General features: G+C 38.1%; 1 protein-coding gene across 2 annotated transcripts in view; it reads right to left on the reverse strand.

The window, feature by feature from the left end:
* DOCK8 (dedicator of cytokinesis 8) overlaps positions 1-22362 on the reverse strand; it is a 95223-nt gene that overhangs the window by 48983 nt on the left and 23878 nt on the right. For both annotated transcript variants that reach the window (XM_058173479.1, XM_058173478.1), the window contains exons 8-18: positions 21693-21759; positions 20422-20571; positions 20103-20183; positions 17909-18068; positions 16088-16227; positions 14473-14563; positions 12114-12276; positions 8254-8371; positions 6925-6995; positions 4755-4893; positions 3316-3417 (exon numbers count right to left, since the gene is read on the reverse strand). In XM_058173479.1, coding sequence (XP_058029462.1) covers positions 3316-3417; positions 4755-4893; positions 6925-6995; positions 8254-8371; positions 12114-12276; positions 14473-14563; positions 16088-16227; positions 17909-18068; positions 20103-20183; positions 20422-20571; positions 21693-21759 — 1282 coding nt within the window. The remainder of the gene's footprint in view (positions 1-3315; positions 3418-4754; positions 4894-6924; positions 6996-8253; positions 8372-12113; positions 12277-14472; positions 14564-16087; positions 16228-17908; positions 18069-20102; positions 20184-20421; positions 20572-21692; positions 21760-22362) is intronic.

A 22362-nucleotide genomic window follows, 5' to 3' on the forward strand; every position in this document is an offset into this window, starting at 1 on the left:
GCAGCTGCATTCTGACTAACTGAAGCCTCCGAGTGCACCTCAAGGGAGCCCCATGTAGAGAGCATTACAGTAATCCAAGCGAGAGGTAACGAGGGCATGAGTGACTGTGCATAAGGCATCCCGATCAAGGAAGGGGCGCAACTGCCGGACCAGGCGAACCTGGTAGAAGGCCCTCCTGGAGACGGCCGTCAAATGATCTTCAAACGACAGCCGATCATCCAGGAGGACGCCTAAGTTGCGCACCCTATCCTTTGGGGCCAATAACTCGCCTCCGACAGCCAGCTGCGGCTGCAGCTGACTGAATCGGGATGCCGGCATCCACAGCCACTCCGTCTTGGAGGGATTAAGCTTGAGCCTGTTTCTCCCCATCCAGACCCGTACGGCTTCCAAACACCGGGACAGCACTTCAACAACTTCATTGGGGTGGCCCGGGGTGGAAAAGTACAGCTGAGTATCATCAGCGTACTGCTGGTATCTCACCCCGAAACCACTGATGATCTCACCCAACGGCTTCATGTAGATGTTGAACAGCAGGGGCGAGAGAATCGACCCCTGCGGGACCCCACAAGTGAGGCCCCTCGCGGTCGACCTCTGCCCCCCCGTCAACACCGTCTGCGTCCGGTCGGAGAGATAGGAGGAGAACCACCGATATACGGTGCCTCCCACTCCCAATCCCCCCAGCCGGCGCAGCAAGATACCATGGTCGATGGTATCGAACGCCGCCGAGAGGTCTAATAGGACCAGGGCAGAGGAATAACCCCTGTCCCTGGCCCTCCAGAGATCATCCACCAATGCGACCAAAGCTGTCTCCGTGCTGTATCCGCGTCGGAAGCCGGACTGGAACAGGTCTAGATAGACATCTTCATCCAGGTATTGGGGTAGCTGTCGCGCCACGGCACTCTCTACAACCTTCGCAACAAAGCGAAGGTTGGAGACTGGACGATAATTACCCAAAATAGCTGGGTCCAGGGAGGGCTTCTTAAGGAGGGGTCTCACCACCGCCTCTTTCAAGGCGGCAGGGAAAACCCCTTCCAATAAAGAAGCGTTGATAATCCTCTGGAGCCAGCCTCGTGTCACCGCCTGAGTGGCCAGTACCAGCCAGGAAGGGCACGGGTCCAGTAAACATGTCGTGCCGTGCAGCCTCCCCAACAACCTGTCGACGTCCTCGGGAGCCACAGGGTCAAACTCATCCCAAATGGACTCAACAAGACGTGCCTCCTCTCCCTCGCTTGGATCATCCCAATTTCGGTCCAGACCGTCCCTCAGCTGGCGATTTTATCGTATAGATAACCGCTTAACTCCTCGGCTCGTCCCTGCAGCGGGTCATCCCGCACCTCCTGATGTAGGAGGCGGGTCACCCAAACAGGGCGGCCGGGCGGTTATCTGCCGGCGCAATGAGGGTGGGCGTAAACGCCTCGCTTCCCTCATTGCCACTAGGTAGGTCCTAGAATAGGACCTAACTAGTGTCCGATCAACCGGGCGACTGGACCTCCAGGTGCTCTCAGGCGTCTTCTCCGGCGTTTCATCTCCCTCAGCCTCGGAGTACCAAGGGGCCGGACGAGATCTCCGCCGGGTCAGAGGCCGCAAAGGCACGACACGGTCCAGGCCCGGCGCGGCCTGTTCCCAGGCCGCGACCAGTTCCTCAGTCGTGCCGTGGGCCAGTTCCTCAGGGAATGGCCCAAGCTCCGTCAGGAACCTCTCAGGGTCCATCAGGCGCCTGGGACGGAACCACCGTAGGTTCCGTCTCCCTGCGGTGGTGAATGGCGGTTCGGAAGTCTAGGCGAAGGAAAATGATCCGACCATGACATTGGTTCTGTTACTAAATCATCTAACACCAGATCATTAAGCCACTGCCCAGAGATATAAATCAGATCCAGCGTGCCTCCCCCCGTGTGCGTAGGGCCATCATTTACTCGAATCAGGTCCAAGGCCGTCATGGAAGCCTGGAACTCCCGAGCTGCCGTCGATGACAAGCCAACTGATGGCAGGTTAAAATCCCCCATGACTATAAGTCTGGGGGTTTCGACCGCCACAGCAGCGAGTACCTCCAACAGCTCAGGCAGGGCTGTGGTCACGTAGCAAGGAGCCAGGTACGCGATCACCAAGCCCAACTGATTCCTATAGCCCCACCGCACATAGAGGGATTCACAGCCGGCAATCTGAGGAACAGTGGTCTCCCTCGGCTCTAGATCCTCCTTAATAACAACCGCCACCCCCCCACCCCTACCTTGGACCCTCGGCTGATGGAATGCTCGGAAACCTGGCGGGCACATCTCGACAAGGGGGACCCCCCCCTCTGGGCCCAACCAGGTTTCCGTAATACCCATAAGGTCCGCGGACTCCCCCTGAATAAGATCGCAAATCAGGGGGGCCTTATTAACCACGGACCGAGCATTACATAACATCAGCCGAAGGTCCAAGCTCTGAGGATCATGGCCACCCGGGGAACGGGTCGGGACTGAGGGGCCGGAGCACGCGATCGCTCTCAAACATCGAACGCGTGCTCCCTCAACACGATACGGCCCCTCCCCCCCGCCATATCTGCCTCTCCCACTTACCGTACAGATTGAACAACCCTCTAAACCTGGAACGTCCTCCCCCCCTGCCTTCAGACAAGATGGAATAGTGTCGCGAACTAGCACAGGGGCTGGATCCCTCCCCGGCGGGTTCTGACCCCCACCCGCCAAATCCCTCCCCCCCCTTAAAAAACCCTTATTTAAAAAACTATTTAAAAAACCCCACAACTTCTTCTTGGCCGCATGCTAGTTGGCTAGTGCACCAATCTAACAGAACAAATGAATAATTCAAAAATATGTAACATGTAATCAAATGAGCCAAATGGAGAATTACCAGTAAATGTTTTGATGTGTTTTATTCAAAATAAATACCCAGTTCATTACTGGAATTTACAATGGCTGTAAATAAAACTGTTCACATTTCACATTACAGAATCAGATTCTATTCCAATATTTCTATGTTATTTAAATATTATTTGACTAGGGGAGGCCAGGATGGTGGTTGTATCAAAAACAAATATATATATTCAAAATTTTCAATTTTAATTTCTAATATAGTAAATATTGATAGTTATAACCCATTTAAAATGTTCTCAATCATTTTTTAAAAATATACACAGATTTTAAGACAAAAATCATTGAGAACCATTATTATACAATGTATCTTTGTGCCTTTAAATCACATGTCTCTGTATATGTTCTTCCAATTAAGGAAGGCAAATGTTATAATATTAGGAGAAAAATGTTAATTGTGTCCTTTTTCATGGGCAAAATGATTCTTGGTGCTTTTCCTCATTACCTCTGCTGAGTGCATTGAATAGTTGGCAGGCAGTTTATCCAAAGCAACAGGCAGGCAATAATGTCCTGTTTGGAGCCGATCAATTAATAGAATTGGTAGCCACTGAAACAGATGCCGAGAGAAAGAGAGTTATATCATTACTGCATGAACGATTGATAAGGCTTAATTACATTCTAAGAAAATGGATTAGAAATCAGCTGAAATCTGTTTCTTTCCACATTCGTTCTTGCAAAGACCTTTACTGTCTATCAGTTTCATTATTGGCATTCAAATGCAATTACTGGCATTTCTGCCTCCAAACTGCCCCTCTGTAAAACTACTGATTTTCTGAATACCCTCTCCCACCCCAAATCACAAAGCTTTTCAAGAATCCAGTATAATGTATGGAGAAGATCCCATGGGCCAGTTATATGCTTTTGTACCCAGAGTTTTCACTTTCCCTCATCTAGCCCATTCCTAGCCTGAGTAGCAGAGATTTACATCATGCAGATAATATATGTGTATGATATACATCCCACAGATGTTATATATAGTGCAAACTATGAGATATATAGGTGATCTGTGACAAAATAAGTAACTTCAAACAGAATTTAAGTTAAAATCCCTGCATAAAACCTTGTCTGACACACAAAACGTGATATTACATATAGACGTTTGCTGTGATGTGAAACATCCATGAAACACAACATGCAATATTTTGTTATGCATGCCATGTACCTAGGAAATACATGCAATACTCAGAAGGCATACAATATACAAGAAAGCCCTTATAGGTATTAGATGAAGTGAACTATGAACCACTAAAGCTTTTGCAATAATACATTTGTTAGTCCTTAAGGTGATACAAAGCTCTCCGTTGCTTTTTGTGCAAAAGGTTACTACTGACACTTATGAAAAGTGTGCAATAGCAACCCATAAGTATTAAACAGATGCTTGCAAACTGTGTCAAATTTTACTTTGAAAAATAAATAAAGAGATTACAGATTTGTGCAAGTAATATGCAGCACAAGTGACAAACCATTGCTTGCTTCTGTTGACAATTACAAATAATTTGCACATTGAGTAGTACAATACAATTTGTGTTTCACACGTTTCTTTGACATTTTGCTTCTGTATAGTGGACAGAAGGTCCTCAGCATGTGACAGTGCTTCACAAAGTTTGTGTCTGGTTCTAAAAGTCAAGCAGAATTGGGCCACCTGGAGGGTGACACCATAAAACCACAGGAAGTAGGCTAGGTAAGAAAAAAGGCAATGGCAAATTGTTTTTGTACATTTGCCAAGAAAATAATGTCAATTTTTACACTGTTGCCAAGAAAAATTATATGCATGTGTCCATGAACTCACCAGGAATCAAGCTAAACTCAAATGAAATTTTACAGTATTTTCAGTTGCCAGAAACAATGAAAAATTCATTTTCCAAGGAACCAAAATGGACTTACTGAATAACCCAGGAGAGTTTCTACAGAAGCTCCTTGCTTTGACTGACAGCTGATGTGGTAAAATGTGAACAGCAGATGGTGTTTTTCTGTCAGTTTAGCCGGGAGTTTAATTTTTACTTCTTCATAAAAATCGGGACACCTGTATTTTTTAAAACAAAAAGATATCTATAGCTGTATCTCTTTAGTTGTATTGATATGTAAGTAGCAAACATACAGCCTTCTTTAAAGAACTGCAAGTTCTTTAATTTATTAGTTTTAGTGCATAGCATATCATAAGATTTGTAATAGTATAAATCTGTCACAGAGATCGTAAATAATGAAAAGAAATAGGAAGTGTAATAGAATTTATAGATCTAACCCAAGCTGAAGAAAAGACCAAGGAATTGCTGCTACAAGTCCAGAAGAAAATGAAATCTGTATTTATAGATGCAAAATATAAAATTGTTTACCAATAAATATAATTAAAATGTGATTTCTTTGACCAGTGTAGACCAGGGGTGTCAAACTCCAATTCAATGAGACCCATATCAGGGTTGTGTTTGACCTTGGATGGCCGGTGTGTGTGTGGTGTATGGCCGGGGGTGGGCGGGGGTGGGCGGGGTCATGGTGGGCATTTGACACAGGCTCAAGATGTACTTTTTCCCCTTCTCTTGTTTCTTTCCACAGTTCTTTACTATAACCATTTTGCTATCTCTTCTACCAGATATTACTAGCAGACATTTATTACTTAGTCTTCATAGTCCACTAAACTTTTTATTTCTAAATTTATGCCCCATTATTTAATAGTAAATTGCTTTTCCAGGCAGAAAAGCTATTTATACTATTGTATTTTTATTATTCAGCTAATAATAAAAATACAATAGCATAAATAACATGATAATACAAGATCTAATAGCAGAGATAAATTTCCAGGATAGTAAATAGAAATGGCTGTCAATTATAGATTGTTGATTGTAGATTAAATGGACCTACAGTTTGTAAAATCTGGCATTAAACTGTAGTATTAACATAGGATGTTGCTTGTTTTCTATCCAGATCAGGCACTTACTTGAGGCCACATAATTGTAATCCAGTCCTCCTGCAGCACTTTGCGGGCCGAAAACAGGCCGCGTGGAGCAGGGATGGGTTCTACTTACCTTTACAACCGGTTCACAACAGGAACGCTAGCGCACACTTCTGCACATGTACAGATTGTCCATGATGATGTCTGGGCAGAGCTTCCCGCCACTTTTACTACCAGTTTGCAAGAACTGGACCAAACCGGGAGCAACCCACCACTGGTGTGGAGGCCCTGCAAGACCTGCGCCAGGCCCATTTTCAACCCACCACTGGTGTGGAGCACCACTGGTGTGGAGGCCCCGCAAGACCCCTGCAAGGCCCATTTTCGGCCTCCAGCAGCACTTGCTGGGCAAAAAGAGGCCACACGGGAGCCTCGCAGAGCCCTTTTTTGGCTAGCAGAGTGCTTCAGGAGGCCAGGGAGGCTGAAAATGGGCTGCGAGGGGCTCACATGGCCTCCCCATGGCCCACTTTGGTTGGCAGAGGCACCGCGGGCCAGTCCTTTGATATTTCCAGGCTGGCCCCACGGGCCAGATTTAAGCACCCCTTGGGCCAGATCCGACCACCAACCTTCAGTTTGACACCCTGGTGTAGACCAAAACCAGCATAGGTTTATGTTGCAATAATGGGGAAGCAAAATTTTGTCCTGCCAGATTTAATAGTAATTAACTATTGAATTAATGATGATATTAACATGGAAATTATTCCTACATTTTTAAATCCAAAATTGACAATTCTGGTCCTATCCACAATTGACATCACTACATCCAATGTTAAATAAAAGTGTGCTTAAGGAAATTCACTTATATGGGAGGCAAAAAGAAAGCATGGTCAATTCCTGATTATACTGTACAAATTATAATGCTACTCTTAAGTAACATGAAACATGAATGACTTAACTTTTCACATTTTTTTAAATTCCTTGTTCAGGTTTTTGTTGTTATTGTTTCAAGACAATACATGCATAGTAATTGTTTTAATTACTGAATATAAACACCTTTAATGAAAATGGTTTAGCTCTTTTTTTTCCACCCAGAATTTATAATTATTCATTGTTATGCAAATATTGTATATTTGAACCTAAGGATACAGATGGTAATAATAATGAGCTTACTTGTTATGATATGTTACAGGAGTGTAAATTTCTTGTATGAACTCTGGACCTGTAGATTTTCCAAATATGACCTAGACAACAAAATATAATTCATTAAACAAAGCAAAGTAAAAAGTTACCATGATCCAAAGATACTTTTGTGGGGTGGGGCAGAATATATCATTTATTTGAAATTGGCAATATTGATTTTATTTCTGATAACACTGAAGTCATGAAGCCATTATTTTAAAATATAAAATGATAAAATAATGTTATGTTGTCATTTCTTTAACTGGTGACATAGAAACATTTAAATTGGCAGATTGTAAAACAGTCAGTATCCATCATCTTAGAAAGGAATAGGTATGTATTGTCCCTGCTCCATCAAGTGTCCAATTTTTATATACATCTTTTATTTTTTATACATCTTTTATAGTGTCTAGCAGCCATTGACTGGGCACTATAAAAGATGACACTGAGATGACCATGGTGCATCTGAAGGAAGTAATAAGGACAGAGGGGCATGGAGAATGCTGTTCCATAAAGTGGCCGACTGAATGGCTGATGACACAACAATGTTTCATCAATCCATATTTTGCAGTCCCCAGACATCCTCAGGAATTCTACAACTGAAAGTTGGCCACAAAATCTCAACTGTTAGTGGCAAAAAGCTAGTTAACCTAGCTTTAAAATAAAGATGAAGAGCTCCTGGGATGTATGTTGGTTTATATGTATGTAAAACAAAGTTCTAATCAAGTGAAATTGAGCAGTTTACTCTATAGCTAGTTGTTAAATGGAAATTATTTGGACCATAATTGATCAAAATAATACTTTAGCAAATAAATTACCAGAGCACAGCTATTTTTTATTTTTTTATCGTACAGGTAGTCCTTGAGATATGACCACTCACTTAACGGCCATTCAAAGTTGCGACAGGTTCCTCAACAACTACATTCAACCCTGTTTTGAAGTTATAACCTCTGCAACATTTCCCCCTGCCAGGACCCCGCAATGCTTGGGTCTGCTCCCCATACGCCTATCTACCATTGCACAATTACAATTCTGAACACCAGAATGCAATTTAGCCTCTGGAAATAAAGTGTCTGCTTCCAGAATTGCACCATGCAGTCAAGAGAGAAATCTCCAGGGCCTTGCTGATGCTTGCCAGGCTGAAAAAAACAACTCCTAAGTTAAAGGAGTGCCAACAATCTGGAAAAGTTTGGTTTTATCCAAATATAATTGAAAGCACTTGTGGCAAAGAAGAGCCAATGTATGGGAAATTTGTATGGAAAACAGATCTGAATAATTCTGCACAAACTGAACAGGAAAAAGAACAAAGGACTTTCTTACCGGCATTGCACAGGAAGGATTTTCTCCACACATATATTGAATCTTAATGGTAATGTTTCGTCCTGAAGCCAAGCGGTTTGCAAAATTCAACCGCTGTGGATATACATAAAGAAGATTTCTGGGGGGAGAGAAGGATGATTGATGATGATGATGATCATTTTAATTAAGTTTATGCTAGTTTCACTTTTCTTTTCCTCATCAGCAATACTTTTTCCCCCCAGAAAAATACTAATATACAAAAATCCTGAAAATGGATTTCACTTTTTTTAAGACAAAGAAATGCACCATTTTCTTTTAGATTATCCCTTTTAGAAAGGCAGAATAAACATTTGTCTGCAAGTACAAGGATGAAAAAAAAAACCCTTTGTAATGTATTTTGGTTTTTTCCTGGATTATCAGGCAAGTGAAAGAATATGTTTCCATTTCTCCAAATTATTTTAGAAACTAAAGTATCAAAGGCCAAAAAAAAAATGGGGGATATAGAAGAAAGGTATTTTGTGGAGGACACAAAATTGACAAGATGATGGACAGAGCATCACAACGAAAATCTCATTCTCTTTTGAATGGAAGAGATATACATAGAAATGTACATACATACATACATACATACATACATACATACATACATACATGGGTAAGGCTGGGATTGTAACATTGTATCTATCTTCTTGCCAATTTTGACAAAACTCTGTGAATGCTACTGATGCTAAAGAAAATAAAGTTCAAAGCATGTAACTTATCTGGTAATTGAGGGACAAAAGAATGCAATTCTGAAGCAATTTCATTTAAAAATTAATGACCCCTCCTTTCCAGAAAGGGAAAAAAATCATAAAATACTTTAGAGTGTAGGTATGCAAGCTATACAGGATATTCTTCAACATTTGCAATGAAATATGTTAATAAGGTAGTCATCTGGTTGAAACTGGAGACCTGGTCTACATCTAATTTTTTTAACACCAAAAAATTTGGCGCTCATGAGCAGGATATTAAAGTTCAGTTCCACCAAATCAAGAGAAAACAAGAGATCTTAGAAGGGCCCTCTAACATAAAATGGACCCACTCACTTTGCATTGACATCTCACCCACCTCATCCCTCATTTTACAAAAAATTCTTAAAACAAACACTAGGGACCTAAAGATAGATTAGTCTTAAGATAGGATTTATTTAGGTTGGTGGCAATCTTAATAATAAATATGTTAAAATATACTTGATAAATGGGAAACATTTTCTAATACAGTAAGGTATACAGGTTCTCACACAGTTACCAACACACCATAATTCTCATGACTTTCTTATTATATCATTACAGTATGTCAGAAGTGGTGAATCAACTGAAAGTGCTGCAATAAACAAACAGGTCACAGAGGAATGTTTTATTTCTTATGATGTGAATTATGTTAAATAGAATATGATTAAAAAAGTGGTCAGAATTGATTTAAATTCAATAAAGAACTTTTTTTTCTAGAAGTACAAACACAAGAGTAAGAGACAAAGTCTGCTCTTGTTGCATACCAGAATATATTTCTTCGGCAGATTGATATTTAATGTATTTTTGGAGATACTGTCTTTATCTTCTTACTTTAAAAAAATGAAATTGTAAAGCTTTTTCTTTAAATAGCACTACAGAATTAATTCTGCACCATTCCTCATTGTAATCCCTTTCCAGGAATATTTTGTCCTATTGAATGCCTTCTTTCTTGTTGTGAAGCATAGAGAGCTAAAAAATAGGGCAATTCCTCCATTTGAAGAGACCAAGCACAACATTGCTTATAAGTTTTGTTTCTGAAGGTAGACCGTTTCTTGAATAATCTCCACATTTGAAAGAGAATATTACTGAAATACATGCATACACAAGCTCTCTCTAGAAAACAGTGTGCATGTACAAATCAGTAGTCCCGGTTCTCTAAGTAGCAGCACTGTTTGCAGCAACATATGTAAACTCTACCATACAACACTTCTGTTGAGGAACCTACCATTGTCATTCATACAACACAGGCCTCAAAACAGTTAAAATGGAAGCAAACCCCAAAAATCCCCATTTTATTGCTCTTCTTTTAAAATCAAGCTTATTTCTTAACCTGATTCAGGGAGGTGTTTGTGTGAATTTTTACCTGTTTAAACTTGCATCAAACCCTGCAGGTAGTTCTTGATGCATAAAATATTGAACATAATTAATCATGATATTTCACTAACTACAGAAAACAAAGGCTTGACTTTCTCTTTATATATATAACACACACACATACACACAATTTGTTAGGAAATGAGTTTAAGCCTATTCAAGTCTCTATTTCTAGAGCATTTCTAAAGAACTTTCTGAATAATTTCCTAAACTAAGAAAAAGGCAGACTGTTATAACCCTGATACTACTGGTTCTTCATCCTGCTCTGCTAACTTTCATTTCATGAGGTAGTGAAGGATATAGCTACCAAAGACTCCCTGTATGTTTTTTCTAACTAGGAAAAAATAATGGCTTAGGATAAATTTAAAAAGAAGATCCCTTCAGTTTAGATCTTGGTTTTTATATTCCATTGAATTTCAGCAGGAAACAGAAAGCGGAAGGACCAGGAGGGACTTGGCACAGACCCAAATCATGCTAGAGCTACTGAGAGTACAGCCATTGCCAAAGAGTAAGAGAAACATACTGAGAGAAGGTAAGAGAAACATAGACTGAGTCCTAGTTTATCATTTTTGCCATTTGCCATTATCTTTGTTTCATGAAAAATACTTTCTGCTTCTTATGGTCCAATCAAGCCTTGACCACAATGACTACCTGGGCAGAGCAGGATTCAGTACAATCAGTGAATTTAAGAAGAATTCAAATCTGCAGAAGTACTTGTACAGAATGTTTTTATTTTCATTTTAATGAGAGCAATGCAATCAGAGCTAAACATATTCAAAGATCATTCTGTGTAATTCTGGGGGGAAATAGAGGAATAGAAGTCCTGGGAAAAAACATGGCTAATTGGCTGCTGCTCTGAATAAAAGAACTAAAGAACTTCAACTTACAAATACTGCTTAAAGTTGAAAACCTAGAAAACCAAACATGTAAAAGCAGCAGAAACAACTATGTGAAAAAGCATGCTTTTATTTGAACTGATTAAAAGGGACAAACGTTTTTTGAACGTTTGAAAAATAAACAAAAATCTTTGCTGCTTAAACACAAGAACTAACCAATATGATATTATTCCATAATAATCAGAACACTATTTATAATTCCCTTTCTTCCGTTACCTTTCTCAATACCTTGGAAGATACAGGTACCCAGAAAAGAACCTCTCATCACAATTAGCAGAGTAAAACAAGCACAATAAATTAGAGAACCAATAAAAATCTAGAAGGTCTTTCTTTCTTCCTTGTCCAGTTCCTGTTATTTATATATTTGTTTCTGTATTTATTTTTAACATGTACAGTGTAGGAAACTCCAATTATCTAGCTCTAGTAACCTAGAAACATTCTTACACAATAAAATTTAGACTAACCATTAAACACATCATCATAAAAACTCTAATTTAGAGAACTCTGAATGGGTAAAACAGAAACAGTAATGGGAAGACCAGCCTCAGTTCCAGTGGCAAGCTGTTCCACAGTTTAGTTCCTACCATGGAAAAAATAGAGTTAGCTATTGATGTCTAAGGTATGTATCTATGAAGGGAAAGCTGCAGAACAAATACAAAATAATTATCTTGTTACAGTAGTTCTCTAGCACCTGTTGTTTCTGTCTTCCAAGGTAAATACAGACAAAATATGTTTTCAATAATTTTATTTATTCATGAAAATCCAGATAACAAAACTGTTTCCAGCTGTTTTGATTTACACCTGAGTCTTCTAATTCAGCAAGGTAGATAAAATATCTCACCTATATACAGTATGGGGCACATAGACTTCTCGTACTGGAAACTCCAAAATCTCTTTATGAATACGGCTGCGATTCTCAGTGAATGGCTTCACTTGTAACAGTTCTGGGCTAAGACAACAATTGAGGCCTTCTGAAGCAGGGGAGATCTCCAGTTTAAGCAAACCTTAGGAAAATTAATAAAAGAAAAGTGATGTGGTAAATTAAACATAGGAAAGCCATAAGAAAATCCCTAATCTAATAAACCTGGTTCACATAGAATGTACCGGTATATATCCCAAGTCAGCTGACAGAACAAAAGCTTATTATTTTACCCTCCACGGAATATTTAGCATGAATTAAAATTCATATCAGCACAAGTGTATGAGAACAGGTTCATCCCTTCCAACTAAGCGGGAAAGAACAGAAAAATCTCAGGCTAAATATGACCAGGATGTGTTAATCTGTAATAGGATGGCAGGGTTTACTCTAAGAGAAATGAGTCTAAGAGAAGCCCCTTGCGGAAGGCAAGACTCCTCATGGGAATTCTCCATTATGAGGGTCCAATGTCTTCACTACTACAAGACAAAGACACCTGGATATCTTTAAAAGAGACTGGATAAAATCACAAAAAACAAGTCCTTGAACACTCAGTGCTATCTCTAGGATGAAGGCAGTATGTATCTAAATACTAGCTGCTGGACAATAAGGAGGGGGTTGCATCTGCGGCACCTACTTACAGTGTAAGTATCCCCAAAATATCCATTTGGCTACACTGAGAAAGAAAATGCAGGACTAATATTGGTTTTGGCTGATAAAGTAGCAGTTTATTATGGTCTTAAGTCAGAGTCACACAAAAATACAAACCACATCAACCAAACTTAAAACACTGTAATTTACTTCACCTCAATCATTTAAAAAATTCCATAGCCCAGCAAGTTCCTTTTGCTAAAAAGCAAATTTATGTGACTAAATATGCAGAAAATGTTTAATATAAAAGTTATTCAGTCGTCTGGTATGAGTTTTTATTATCATTAAGGGCTGAATTAAGCTTGACTTAAAATCAGAATAAACAGAACAGAACTGAACAACAGAGTTGGAAGGGACCTTAGAGGTCTTCTAGTTCAACCCAGTGGTGGGTTTTTACCAGTTCAGCCCAGATCGGGCGAATCGATAACAGCGGCGGGAGGCTCTGCCCATCTGCCCAGACGTCTCTGCGCATGCACAGAAGCGTTGTGTGCGTGCACGCATGCCCATGAGTGAACTGGTAGCGATGGGATTTGAAACCCACCCCTGCTCATTCAGGAAGTTCTATACCATTTCAGACAAATGGTTGTCCAATCTTTTCTTAAAAACTTCCACTGTTGGATTATTCACAACTTCTGGAAGCAAGTTGTTCCACTGATTAATTGTTCTGTCAGGAAATCTTAGTTCTAGGTTATTTTTCTCCTTAATTAGTTTCCACCCATTGCTTCTTGTCCTTCAGGTTCTTTGGAGAATAGCTTGACTCACTCTTCTTTGTAGCAACCCCCGAGATTTTGGATCACTGCTATCATGTCACTCTTAGTCCTTCTTTTCATTAAACTAGATATCCAATTCCAGCAACCGTTCTTTATATGTTATAGCCTCCAGTTCCCTAATCATCGTTGTTGCTCTTCTCTGCAATCTTTCTAAGGTCTCAACATCTTTTTTACATTGTGGCAACCAAAACTGGATGCAGTATTCCAAGTGTGGCCTTATCAAGGCATTATAAAGTAATATTAACACTTCATGTGATCTGGATTCTATCAAAAACATGTGAATAAAACACGCAAAGAACATGTTTAATTAATTCAACCTTCCTAGATTTAAATGACATATTATCTTGAAGGGTATTGTTACATCTATTATCTAAAAGTGCCAAGAGAGCTCTATTAAATTGAGCTTTACAGAATTCCTAATATTATTCAGAATAAGTAAACTTAGCTGTTTGCAAGAAAGCATCTCTGGGCATCTTCTTTAGGCCCAGTAGATGTTTGTGATTGGACTCAAATCATTTTTTAATTCTGTGTCCTCAGTTTGCACAATAACTTAATTAGCCAGAGAGTAAAATATTCTGGGGTGATAAATCATACTACAGCAAATTTTAAATGATATTTTATAAAAAACTTGTCCAGATGTTATTAATGGAAACAACCCAATTGGGGCCAGGTGAAAAGCTCAGGTTTACTTTTGCTTGTTGGTTTCTTACATTGCTCATATTAAATTGTAGTTCCCTCAAGCATTTGAGCAGAGGAAATTTAATAAATAAGCCATTGTTTTTCTTGGGGAAAATGGTTATTTAAAAATAGGTGAGATTTGGCCAGTATATAGTATGAGTATCTAATATTAATATTAAGCATACCTGGTATAGTCTTTGTTCTTCTCTGCAACGAAGACCTTTTGTAGTCAGCTAAAAACTTGAATAAATCTTCATCACTAAGCCTGTCTCCTTCCTGGAAAGAGCAAATTATTGAATATGATCTGTTGAAAACTAAGTTGCATCTTTATTTGTAATTAACTACATATAAAAACATATCACATGACTTCAATTTATTAACAATGTCAGTTTCCTTGTTTTTGTTTTCTATTTATTTTACAGCATTGAGAAATAAATTTATCTTTTAATAATTTTTCATAGAGGACACACATTTTTTCTTCCTGAATTCATTTTACTTCTGCTCTGCTTTTACTTCTTTCCTTTCTTTCCATATCCTTTTTTCCAAAATCTATTCTTGATGGGGCTAAAAAAAGTGATTTTTCCCACATTCAGAACTTTTCATCAACTTTTATGCTTCATTAATTTTCTTAAACATTTATAATAAACAAAGCATCACACTTCTACATTAAATTTCTTTCTTTTCCCCACATTTGGATGAAAAGATTTATGTTTAAACCATGTTTTTAAATAATCTTTTTTTCTGAGTAGATGCCCACAAACACCAATTAGGTTGCTCAACAGTCCAGATATTTATATACAGATAGTCCTTGTTTATCAATAAATTGGTAAACCCTCGCTCACCGGTGGTAATTGGTCCCAGGGATTCCATCACTTAGTGACACAATCATAATATATGAAGTCACATGACTGTGCTGACCTACAATGGCAGTTCCTGCAGTCCAGTTACTGTTCTTAGGCATATCCCATGTGGTTGCAGGGTTCCATGGTCCCATTTGCAACTTTCTGCCAGCCTAATGCAACCTAATTCCTACTTTCATATGTACTGACAAACATTTAGATGATACTACAGTAATTCATATTTTTGCAATCATCTCTGATTATTTAACCTATACCCTCCCTTCCCTTTCCTGAATGTATTCATCAAGTACACTCCACAACATAGTCCTTCATTCCAACCTTTATTATTTTCTCATTTTATATTCCAGACTGGCCTCTGCAGTCCATCATAGCATTAATCAATCAAGGTTTCATTATAACACTTTTTAGAACTTAGGTAAGTTGTAGACTATATTTGTGCCATATTTGTACAGTATTCCTTGCTGACTGTAACAATGTAACCAAAGCTTATTTTTATCCCATGTAATCGGTCTATTCTGTGAAAAGTAGGACCACTAATCTAGAGATGACCATAAACTCTCATATATTTTTGCCAGTTAGGAATTATATCATCATCCTCATCATCAAACTTTGACCAATTTCTGATTAGCCAATGTTCTAGAACATGAGTCCCCAACCCCCATGCCCGACATGCCAGCAACCAGTCCATGCAAACAAGCAAAGCCCCATCTGTGAAATGGAAAAACCTCTCTCAACAGAACTGATCCCTGGAGCCCAAAAGGCTCCAGAGGGCCTCTGTTCTACCGTACCAATCTATTTTGACAAAAATTAGAGGTCTATAAGTCAGGACAATAGTAGCGATTTGGCCGGACCAGTACTTAAAACCTCTTTATACTACCACAATGAATGAGTGGCCCTTGGAATTATTCATGGGGAAGAACTTCCCAACAGCTTACTGTACCTGTTTAAAAAAAGTGTTGAGAGTCAGAGTGGTGGTTCTAAAGTTCACTAGTCCAGGAATGTCATCTGAGCCAAGGCCTCTTTCAGAATATCTTCTAGATGGCAGTGTCATCGTTTTTCGATCGCCACAAGACCCTTTTCCTTCAAATGTGAAATTTTAATTGGATTTTACTTGCCTTAATGAAAAAGTCAATTGTAGCTATTGCTATATTGTAATATTTCAGAAAATTAATTACAGGTAGTCCTCGACTTACAATCACAATTAAGCCCAAAATAGTTGTTGCTAAGTGAGACATTTCTTAAGTGAGTGTTTGCTCCATTTTACAACTTTTCTTGGTAGAATTGTTAAGTGAATCACTGCAGGTGTTAATTTAGTCACACATTGTTAGGTTATGCTGGCTTTCCCATTGATTTTGTTTGTCAGAAGGTTGCAAAAGGCCTTTACATGACCCAGGGACACTGAAACGGTCATAAATATGAATCAATTGCCAATCGTCTGAATTATGATCATATGACCATGGGGCTGCTGCGATGGTTATAAATGTGAAAAATGATCATAAGTCACTTTTTTCAGTGCCATTGTAAGTTTGAACAGTCCCTAAATAAACTGTTGTAAGTTGAGGACTATCTGTACTAACAGACTTCTCTGTTCCTTTGTTGAGGACTACCTGTACTAACAGACTTCTCTGTTCCTCTTAAAATTTCTATTCCTTCCAATATTTTCTGTCAAGCATTCCATTTCTATTCCTTCCAATATTTTCTCCACTGTAAGAAACATATATATTTTTAGCATATATATATCTTTATATATACTGACAAATGTGACTTATGACCATTTTTCACAGTTATGACCTTTGTAGCATACCCATGATCATGTTATCAAAATTCAGATGCTTGGAAACTGACTCATATTTATGACCTTTGCTGTGTCCCAAGGTCATGTGAACATCTTTTGTGACCTTCTGACAAGCAAATTCAATGGAGAAAGTCAGATTCACTTAACTGGGTTACTAACTTATCAAACTACAGTGAATCATTTAACAACGGTGGCAAGAAAAACCATAAAATGGGGCAAAATTCATTTAACAAATGTCTCACTTAACAAAGAAATTTTAGACTCAATTTTGGTCATAAGTCGAGGACTAACTGTGATCTAATTTATGCAACAAACCTGTAGGATATACTGCCATTTTAAATGAAAACAAAGAATGAAACCTGGTAATTTGCTCAACCTCTTACAGGATTAATAATTAGTTTCTATGCCAGAATGTTGAAGATGCTACAGTGATGACTTAATACAGTATAAAGTATACTGCCAATAAACACATCCTTTTTTCTTATCACGAATACATGTTCAAAGATTTATCTTTTAATAAGGCAACAGGATGAGGTAGTAATAGTTTTCTTGCAATTGAACTATTATTTCCAGAGCAAGGATCTTTGGATCAGCTAAACAAAAACTCTGGATCCAATTCTTTAATGATATAGAGTATAATATATTAAGGTAGTGATAGAAACAAAACACCATGAAGAAGGTTTTTTTCCAATTGTCCATCAATTATGAGGATTAGCTTCCATAGAACATTACTTATTAAACTTGCTTAACTAGCTAGTTAAGGATATCCTTCAATTTTTGTTCAGTATATGTCCACATAACTCCATTTGTACGGTTATAAAATTACATAATTAAGAGAGGTAGTTATTTTTATTATAAAGAAGAATAGAAATAATGGCATTTCAATGTCTATACAGTTAGTAGAAAATAGTTAATGACAGTATCTAGGATGAATTATAAGATATATACAGTCATATTTCAACTTACCATTTAAAACTTCTAACTCAGCTATATCTTTCTCAAGTGTTGGAATACTAAAGAAACTTGCTAAATTTATAGGTATCCAAGCAAAAGGCATGCGGTACTTTCCTAAACGTTGACAAAAGTTCTCTGCTTGTTGTTTTAATTTCTCAATCTTTTCCTTAGTCTAAAAAATAGGCAGAAAAATATATACTGGTCAAAATCATAAAAGTTGATTACACAGAAAAGAAATGACCTAATATGCGGTCATGGCGATCATACCATATATATTTTTTTTGCAGAATTATAACTTAAAGCAAAAGCCAACAGAGTCAGGGACAAATCTAGTCAACTAAAGCCTTAATCAATAAACAGTAGGCAGAAGTTAAGGGTTATGTTTAAAGTATCAGTGCAAAGAAACTGAGAGTAACAATCAAATGAGAAACCAGAGATTTATTTATGAAATTTAAATCTGGTATCACAGATTTTACATCATCAGATAAGATTGCAAATTCATTGCTAACAGTCCTACTATTAATCGGGTTTGTAAGGTTAGAAATTTACATAGGTCTGACATATAGGTAGTTCCTGACTTACAACCAGGGGTGAAATCTAAAAATTTTCCCTAAGGTTCTGTGGGCATGGCTTAATTGGTGGGTGTGGCTTGGTGGTCAGATGACTGGGTGGACGTGGCCAATAACAATAAATAATAAAAATAATAAATAAAGTATACAAAACAATAAGAGGTACCAAAAACCAACTTTCACACTTTACACACACACAATACAACACAACTGACTCACACACAATGTAAAAGCAACTGCACTTCACCCAAAATGGCCCCTGCAACAAGCAGGAAGCCCACACTTTCACACTTTACACACACATACCACAACTGACACACACACACACACACACAATGCCACATACAGCTTTGTGAGATTTTGTGTGTTTGTGTAGTTATAGTGAAACACTACAGAAACACACCAAATCTCAGAAAGCTGCACAAATATTTTATTTCATTATTTTTATTTATTTTTTTAGAACAGGGGCCTCCAATCTTAGTAACTTAGTTTGTGGACTTCAACTCCCAGAGTTCCTCATTCAGCAAAGCAGGAAGTCAAAGCAAGCTTTTTTTTCTTTTCTTCAGTAGCTGAAGAAAGCATGCCATTGCCAGCCCGAAAGAGCAGTAATTATAGGTAAGTGAGGAAGGGGAATTGGCTGGGCATGGGTGGGGGCTCTTGTAAGTGGGGGCTGTTAAAAAGTGAGTTTAAAAGCCTGTGAGGATCAGAAAACTCCTCTGGGATCGCCAGAGGAGGCTTTTAAAACCTCATTTTTTTTCTTGTTTTTTTCCCCCTTCGGCTGAAGAGGGTTTTTTAAAAAAAACTTTTAAAGGGTTTTGATGATCTCTGCTCAGCCCCGCGATCATCAGAGGTTTTTTTTTTAACTTTTAAAGGCATGTTTCGGCTGAAGAAAAACTTTTAAAAGTAAAAAAAAAACAACCTCTGCTGATGGTGTGGCTCAGCAGAGGCAGGGGGGGCGGAGCCAGGGATTTTTGCTACCGGTCCTCCGAACCAGCAGCCGCCATCGCTACCGGATCGCGCGAGGCAGTCTGAACCGGGAGCATTTCACCACTGCTTACAATGACTGTTCAAAGTCACAGTGGCACTGAAAAAAGTGACTTATGACTGTTTTTCACACTTATGGAGTTTCCTATGGTTGTGTGATCACCTTTTGCGATCTTTTGACAAGCAAAATCAACGGGGAAGTCTGATTAATTTAACAACCTTGTTACTAACTAAACAACTGCAGTGATTCACTTAACAACTGTGCCAAGGAAAGTCATAAACGGGGCAACATTCACTTAACAACTATCTTGTTTAGCAATAGAAATTTTGGACTCAATTGTGGTCATTAGTCAAGGATTACCTGTACTTTGTGCTAATTTTTCAATTATTGGAGAGTTCAAGCTTACATCCGAGGACAGATATTATCCTATAAAACTGCTATACTTGTATAGAAATATTTTTAGAATAAAAATTGTTTGATAAGATCAATCTTTGAGTATTTGATTATGTACATTTCAAGACATGGGAAGAAAAACTACACCTTGAAATAACACTTTAAATCTCAAGAATACGGAAAGATGGCTACATAAATATCCCTATTATCCGGGTAATAGATTTGCAGTTCCAGTTAAAAACTTTCATATTATATCTACCTTTCCACTTTCACTTTCTTTTAGAAAGATGTAAGGTTCTGCACAATCTCCAATTTCTCCTTGCTGAAGGACTTTTTCAATCTACAAAAAAAAAAAAATCTAATTAACAACAACAAAATTTTAATAATAGTTCTATCCAGAATAACCAATGCCACATTGTCTAGAAATAAAAAGAACTGTGGGCTATCACCACCAGAATGCACTGGTCAATGTTGGTATATGCTGTCTTGCTTGCTTTCATTACAGCCAACTCTGTCTGGCTCTAGTCAGAAAGTAAGAATAAGAAAGACACCATTAGAATACAAATAATATGACTTACCTTCAGCACAAGATAGATATCTGATGAAGGATATGTTACCGAAAATACAGCAGTCCTAGCCTGAGTGGAGGAGTCAATACACGGTGTATGGGATCGCAAAAACCCTTTGAATTGTTCGGAGTTCAAATCACAATGAAAACTTTCAGAGATCTTAAAAAGAAACAGGATGAAAGAGAAGGTGCATTCCACGTTGGTTACAGCATGCATCCTACAATATTGCTGTAATAATAACTGTTATGATTACACTATATGAACTGAAGGAGTTTCTTGGGTAAGAAGCAAAATGTTTTCAAAGAAAAACCAGAAAGTCCAGTTGCCTCTTGAAAAAAGCACCTTTGGGACAACCATGACCTGGATGACTGAAAATCTCCATAGACATTATACTATATACATTTTTTTGGGGTGTACATTAAAATGCAGAGCTAATTGCTTGATTCCATGAATGTTGTGGTTTAGGAAATAGCAGAGCCATGTGTTTTCTAATCTTAACTTCCCATTCAAAGGATTATTGGGCAGTTATAAGCAAGATTGCCTGTCCAATAAAAGAATATATAGAATCTCCCACTCACCTACCTCCAAAAATTGATTAATAAATGACTAAAAGAAAAGGAAAATTCTAGAAATTGCTCCAGTCATTGCTTATTTTGTATTATATAGTATTGCAATCTACTTCATGACCATGACAGGCTACATGTGTGTTGAATAAAAACAAAAAATAAATTATTAGCTAATTATTTTTCACAAAACTATAGGAAGTTGTTGAAAACTTATTTCTGTATATCCACACTTCATGAGGTACAATAGAATAATTTGTTCAAATCATGAGGTAGAACAAAGTAATTCAGACTCAATTCTCATTCCCTTGGATCAAAGCATAACTTGTAAATCTATGATTTATTTTCCTTGGCTATCAAGGAAGTTTCAGTCCTGTTCCATTTCCCTGGAAATAGAAGCACAATATCTTGACAGCCAGGGTGGATGGAGAGGAAACTCCAAACCTTTTGTCTTTAGATTTCATGTGCCCAAAAGTTACTTATAACCTTCCAATGTATGGCCTTTACAGTGAAATATAACAAATATTAACCATAGGCAGAAACTATTGAAGAGAAAACAATCTAGCCAACCAACTCAAATAGGCTCAAAACATGACAACGATGTCCACTTTGGCAATAAAACTTCTGGAAGAAGGAAACCAAGCTTAGCAAACACCCAAGATCTCAGCAAATGTTAAACACTGTATTTAAATGAAAACAGTGCTGCTACACTCTTACCTTTTTCCTTTCTCTTATATCATAAAGAGCTAAGGTTATAAATAATGGCTCGATTTCAATTTCAAATCTGTAAAGGAGAAAATAAGGCACTAACTAATAATAAAGTAATTCATGTGACACAAAATCAATGACAATGGCTACTTAGAATAATACATGAAAAATTTACTCAAAACTTAATCTTGCTTTATCTTATTAATCCTTTAGTGCAAACAGTAAACAATTTTAAAACGTATATATCAATATATACCATGGCTGTTTTGTTTTCCTATTGTTTTGGATGGAATCTAACATTTTCTATGAGCAGAGGCATGTTTGTTATTTCCAACAACAAAATAATGCTCACTTAATAATTAATTAATAATAAATAAATCAATAGATGATCCCATTTCCCTTTATAAACCAAATCATTTGAAGTTCAAATGGGATCTAACTCATCTGAGGGAAGAAGATACTACAAAGCTGGTTACTGATCCTCTTTCATCTAGATCTAGAACCTCCACCCATAGTGACACTATCTATAATGATACAAAGGTTTTTGCAGCCATCCTGATAATTTCTTCATAAGGTAGAACAACAGGGACAGCATTTCACATTTTACCATTCTAAAAAAAATGCAGCAATGTTCACGAAGACAAAATGTGTTTAATTCATGAGGCATGTTAAACTTCCG

Source organism: Ahaetulla prasina, chromosome 2 (assembly GCF_028640845.1).
Source record: "Ahaetulla prasina isolate Xishuangbanna chromosome 2, ASM2864084v1, whole genome shotgun sequence".
Taxonomy (NCBI): Eukaryota; Metazoa; Chordata; class Lepidosauria; order Squamata; family Colubridae; genus Ahaetulla; species Ahaetulla prasina.